At 35.1% G+C, this 6,000-nt stretch overlaps 1 protein-coding gene across 5 annotated transcripts in view; it reads left to right on the top strand.

The window, feature by feature from the left end:
- MACROD2 (mono-ADP ribosylhydrolase 2) overlaps nt 1-6,000 on the top strand; it is a 1,216,811-nt gene that overhangs the window by 872,059 nt on the left and 338,752 nt on the right. For all 5 annotated transcript variants that reach the window (XM_072409610.1, XM_072409609.1, XM_072409608.1 and 2 more), the window contains one exon: nt 4,206-4,236. In XM_072409610.1, coding sequence (XP_072265711.1) covers nt 4,206-4,236 — 31 coding nt within the window. The remainder of the gene's footprint in view (nt 1-4,205; nt 4,237-6,000) is intronic.

The raw sequence follows: 6,000 nt of genomic DNA, 5'->3' as shown, positions 1-6,000 counted from the left end.
ATGTTAGATGCAATTTCCAGATGAATGTTTTACTTAGTCCCACTAAGTAAATTATATTACTTACACTAAATACACTGTATTAAATGGTATACTAAAAATAATGGTACTTTTTCACTAGGCAGGGTAACCATCAAAAAAAATATGTGCCTGAAATTGTTCAGTGGCTTTAGTAACACCTTTTAATACTCAATTATTTAATTTTATAACACCTCATCTTATTTGAAAAAATAAATTTTATCTTTCCTGACTGCAGAGATTTTACATCACATTCACCCGACTCCTGAGCTATTTTATCCATCAAGCAATGGTCTGTGACAGAACATGTTTCAAACATTAGCCAGACAACATAACACTTTTGCTTGTTAAGTTTCACAGTGGTGCATAAAGGTGTTATACTTTTTAAATCCAGGAACTCATCATGAGAACATTTGGGTAAAATATCAAGACTTTTAATGATTCTATAACCCCATCATTAAACAGCACTAATCTCAAGCTTCCTGGAAGCCGTAAGACTTTTCTTCTGCAGATGTTTGGTTTGAGCTGAACGCCTGACCCTTTCTTCTAGATTTTGCTGCTCTGGGTATTGTTTAAAAAATGCCATCTCTTAAGGGGACTATATACTTTCTTTTGTGTGCTATTTGTGTTACTCTTTTGAGATCTGTACAGTAAAGGATTTGGATTGTTTATTGTGCACATTCTCATTGTCAAATGGGAAGTGTTATATTACACAAAGCTAAAAGGCAATTATGATTAATTATGAAGGCATATAGACATTAGAACACCAGGATTTCAATATAATATCTATAACTTTACAGCTTTTTATCCCTGATTTTCTCGGGATTAAAAAAGATCTTCTTTGGATTAGGTATGATTTCCTTGTAGTTTGTTATGTTGGCTCCTTTTTTATTATAATTGAGAACCCAAAAATATGCTATAGGACATAATAACCAGGGGGAGGGGAAAGATATGTTTAAATAAACATATGTTTAAATAAAAGATAAAAGATAAAAGTTTAAAGATATGTTTAAATAAAATGTTTAATTCCCCAAATTATTCTAAATGCACATGCTAGTTTATTGTAAGTGAAACCAAGTGTGATTTCCTTGAGTAAAAAAGCAAGTCACTAGGAGGTCTGAGGAAGTCACTATATGTTTTGGGCTCAGGGCTTGCTTGGAGGGGGACCCAGCAGGACTAATAGACTCACTATGGTGTTGTGAGACCGGGTTAGTAGGAATGAAGTCTGGAGACCCTGAGGATCCAGATGACTCCGGAGACCCGGGAAAGAAAGCTGGCCATGAGCTGGCCCCATCTTGTACTCTGTCAAGCCATGAGGCTTGAGGAAGCAAGAGAGTTTCTGCAGTTTACGTCTGGTCTTCTTCAATTTTGCCATGCCTCGGTAGAATGGAGATAGATCTCAATCAGAGGAAGCAGGGAAGACTGCAAAACCTCTCGTATTGTCACTGAAAGCTCTCCTGGAAGTGAAGCCCACAGGCTATGCAGACATCTTGGACACCGGCTGGACAGCCCCCCTTTTTTATGTGAAAAGCTGGCATGTGTACAGATGTACCCCAATATTGTCCATCAATCCATCCTGGCAAATCAGTGAATGACAATTAGTGGGGGTGCCTATTCATTCTAGTGTTACTGGAAACAAAATAAAAGATTTTCAAAAACCTCACTCTTAATCTCATAACCTTAGCATTCAGAAGCAGCAGTTTCCTTCTACACTGAGGATTTACAGTTGTTAGGCTGTGGGCACAGGATAGGCATTATTACTTATCAGGAAACCCAATGCTATTTATCAGGAGGAGCTCTGGAAAAATGCACATTTTCTCACGGCACAAATAAAGCTCAAATAAAGTTTTCCTATATTAAGCTATGCATGGTTCTACCTTTCTCTCCTCATCAACATGCTAATAAAATTATTATATAAAACTTTAGACTTAGGGACATTATCATTAGAATGAAAGGGTGCTGAATGTTTTTCCTATGACAGCAAATCTTCACTTTTTTAATTAAGTTCAAGTTTAATACTGAAAATAGCAGTAATACGCTGTTTTTTTTAATCCTAACAAATACAAATGTATCCCAATTTACCAGTACTATAATAATGTAGCTTGTTTTCTATTAGTCACTATAAATTCATGTTTATTTTGCACTATGATGAAAGTAATCATCACCCTAAAATCAACATCATATTCGGCTTGCCTCCTATATTTGCAAGTGGTTTAAAAAAATACCACAAAATGGCGAGCCCGGCAGGGCTGCAGCAATGAGGAGGAGCAACATTATAAGCCAATAAGAATTTTATGCATTGCCAAGGTTGTCAGTCTAACACAGGAAGTCTTCTAACACGAGGAGCAAATCTGGTTATGATCCCTAAATAAAGAGAAGCTTTACCTGCACTGGGGAAATGTGGAAGAAGATCTGGCTATGCATTGTAACATGAACGCTTACATTTCAAAGCTAATATTAATAAATATTTTACCAGGAAACCTTGATTTTAGCTATGTGCCTACATTTCTGCTTAATAAGCACACTTTTTCTTCTCTTTACAATATTACACTTTACTAAAGTGTAATAAATGACTGCTTAAAAAAGACAGATAACCCTGCAAGGTGCTTTACTTTTTTTTTTATAAGTTAACACTTTTCTTTGTATTTTGGTTTCTAGCGATCAGATGTAGTAACAGCAGATGACTCCAGCACGCTGGAATTGTGTTTGACAACTTGTAAAACATTTTTTAATGAAATACACTTAGCAATTTGTCCACACTTTTATGATCTGTTTAGTATTCTTGAATGCATGCATGAGTGTCTCATATATTATTAATAGTGCCCACTTTCTAGTGTAACATAACTTAAATCTTTCTACAAATATAAAATCATGTTCACTAATGGTAATTACTCAAAAGACAGAACTCAGAGTCAAGACAGTAATTATGTTTGAGACCATGTAGGGTCATATACATATAAGAAATAATATTGCATTATACAAATTACAAGGCAAAGGACAGTTGGCACACTGTTAATGTTGAAGGCTCTGTTTGCTAGCAAAGACTTGATGAAAGGTGTTTTATAATGATATTCAGAATTTGTTAGCATATTTGAAAGTAAATCATATGCCGGTATCCTATATGTCCTACTACTGGTACTAGTACAGAAAATTAAAGTATATAAAGGCAAAACTTTGATTTTTAGATTTAAATAGACTGGTCAGGATTTCATTGCTGTCTATGCCAATCTCCAGGGTGATTTATTCTTTAATCGTCCCGCTCACTAATGTCAGATATCTTATTAGCACCACATATCTTCTCACTGCCTATTGTGTCTACAGGGCTTTGATGTCACATGCATTTCAACTACCTGCAAGGCAATCTAGAATAGTGGGGTATACAGACTATAGCAGTCACATTTGTACATTGCTTTATTTTTCATAGGCCATTTCAAGAAAAATCACCATTGTGACTAACATGCCTTATGGTAGTTAAATAAAGTTGTAAAATAAAGTTATGAGCGTTATCTATAACGTTGCTTGCAACATTTAGAAAATTAAAATGCAGGGTTAACGCTCGAAAAAAAAAACGCAGAAAAATGCAGGTAAACGCTTCCATTGATTTCCATGGGGCAATTTCCCATGTTTTTCCGCGTCTATAAGCACTTGAAACGTAAAAACACAGGAAAACACAGCATAGATGTTTTCCAGCATTTAAAGGCAAGCTTTAAAACGCTAATAAAAGTGCATAAAAAGCAAAAAAATGCAGTAGGAACATTTACATGCGTTTTTAAAAACGTCCATGTAGACCCAGCCTTAGCTATTTACTTTCTGTTTATTCACTTCTTTAGTTTCAGCGTTGCTTCATGTGTAAGTGATACCAGGCAGCAAAGACAGGGGAATGCTTTGCTCCCCTGTCAGTACCAATAGTCTGAACAAAATCATTAACCCAAAGCCATCCAAGTGCCAGTACAAGTACAAGATTTAACAAAGGGATTGAAAATTCCACAAGCCCAATTCCACCTTAAATATATTGCAGCATTTCTAAAGAGACATAACATTGGAAATGTCCACATATTGCCAGCTGTACTCTGTAACTTTCTTATATCCTATTTAAAATGACTGCTGTTTCCAAGTTGTTCACAGTTGTGCTGTCAAAGCTGTAGCTATCATTAATATAGTTAACACATGTCTTTCTGTTTACATTTCAGGCTTTTCCTTGCATTTCTACAGGAATTTATGGTAAGAAATATTTTTCCTCTGAGTATTGCATATAGCTGAATAATTGCTTCTGTCTGTGAATCTTAAATCGGTTACAAATATTCTCTGTGCTGTTTATTAGATGCCACTTGGGCCAGTGTATTATATCCATGTTGTTATATTATTTTCCATGAATATTAAGAATCGCCAAGGTCTTTTTTAGATTTTTGACATATGCAGAAAAGCAGGTTCTAAGGTTTTATATTTCTTGAGGTTGAACACACAGTACAAGTGCTAAATGATACATACATATACGTGTGTTTTTGTATGTGTGTGTGATTGACCTAAGGAAAACTATGTTCTCTTTTTTTGTAAAACATGTAAAAAAGATTATTTTTAATAAATACTTATCTGTATGTGTGGATGGTATAAAAACCATGTCTATGTATAATGTTTATTATATTTACACCTGGTGCAGCCACTGTTAGGAAGGTTGAGTAACTACAGTGGAATACTGAAGGTTAAATTGAAGGTTAAATTAGAGTTAAGTTGAGGGTTAAATTAGAGAAGAGAAGATAGAAATGTTATTGCTCTGTAAACAAACCAGGTACACTGTAGTGACAAGTATGTGGACTGTAAGCAACAAATGCCTTTTCATTGACTGGCTATACAGCTCCCCCTCTCCTCTTGACAGGATATGACCTAAGCATGGTATTAGCTGCTCTAACACAACTGTACTATAAAATTGAGGAACATGTGATTTTATACACATATGCAATTTCTTTGGGACAGATAAGTAAGCTATATATGGATAATAAAGACTTTGGAGGCAGGTTTTTTTGTATGTTATGTCAAACTCTACTTATGCTTTATTGGTAAAATTCAAAACTGTATTTGTACTGTATGCACAGAAATGTACATGGGGGGCAGCTGGATCTGTGCAGCACCAAGTCATGAGTTCTCATTATCTGCTTAGGTTGCTCTAGAACATCTGATTGGCAGATGTTTTGCGGCCATGACCTCTGCCATTTCCCATAAATCTCCATTAAGTTGTATTTTAATAAAGACATCAGCATTCTAATTGCTTCTTATCACAAACTGATATAAGTGATTGAGACGTAAATATATTCAGTTTATTCGGACAATGGATATGTTTCTATTGAATATTCTTATTACTAGATAAGTAATATGTTAGGTACTTTTCTATTATTAAGCCTTTTTGGCAAGAATTATATTTATATGTTCCTATTCTCATTTTATTCTTTAGTCCATATGCTGTGCCCTAATAAAAACTACAGGTTTGTTTTCCTGTTCATTGTGTTTAAGCTAGAACCAGTGTGCTCAGTTCTTCGTTGTTATGCAGGGCAGACGAAAGTCTGCAGCAGTTTCATTGAAATTCACTTCTAAATAAAACAAACATTATGACCCATCTTTTTACCTTATCACTCCAAAAATAAAGGGAAAAAAGAAAACTATTTCAAGGAAAAAGTACAGAAGTCAAGTTCCAATGTTTGGTACTCCCTGACAGTGCCATTGGTTGCCTCCCTTTTTCTGCTTCCTGTGCATTCCTATTGGCCAGTAAGGCAGCTTATCATAGGCATATATTGACCATAGGGGCTGAAGGAAGCACCAACACTACCGTAAGTGTCAACAGGTCAAAACTGAAAAGAAAAAGGTGCCAGTAATGAAATATACAGGTTGCATTTAACTTGCATTTTAATTATGCTTATTGCCAGACAATCGTGCTCTGAACTACTGACTTGAAACTAGTTTGCTGATTACAAGATTTTACTTTTTTTATTAGTT

The sequence above is a fragment of the Pyxicephalus adspersus genome, chromosome 4 (genome assembly GCF_032062135.1).
Source record: "Pyxicephalus adspersus chromosome 4, UCB_Pads_2.0, whole genome shotgun sequence".
In the NCBI taxonomy this organism is placed as follows: domain Eukaryota; kingdom Metazoa; phylum Chordata; class Amphibia; order Anura; family Pyxicephalidae; genus Pyxicephalus; species Pyxicephalus adspersus.
This window is presented reverse-complemented; position numbering and strand designations above follow the sequence as displayed.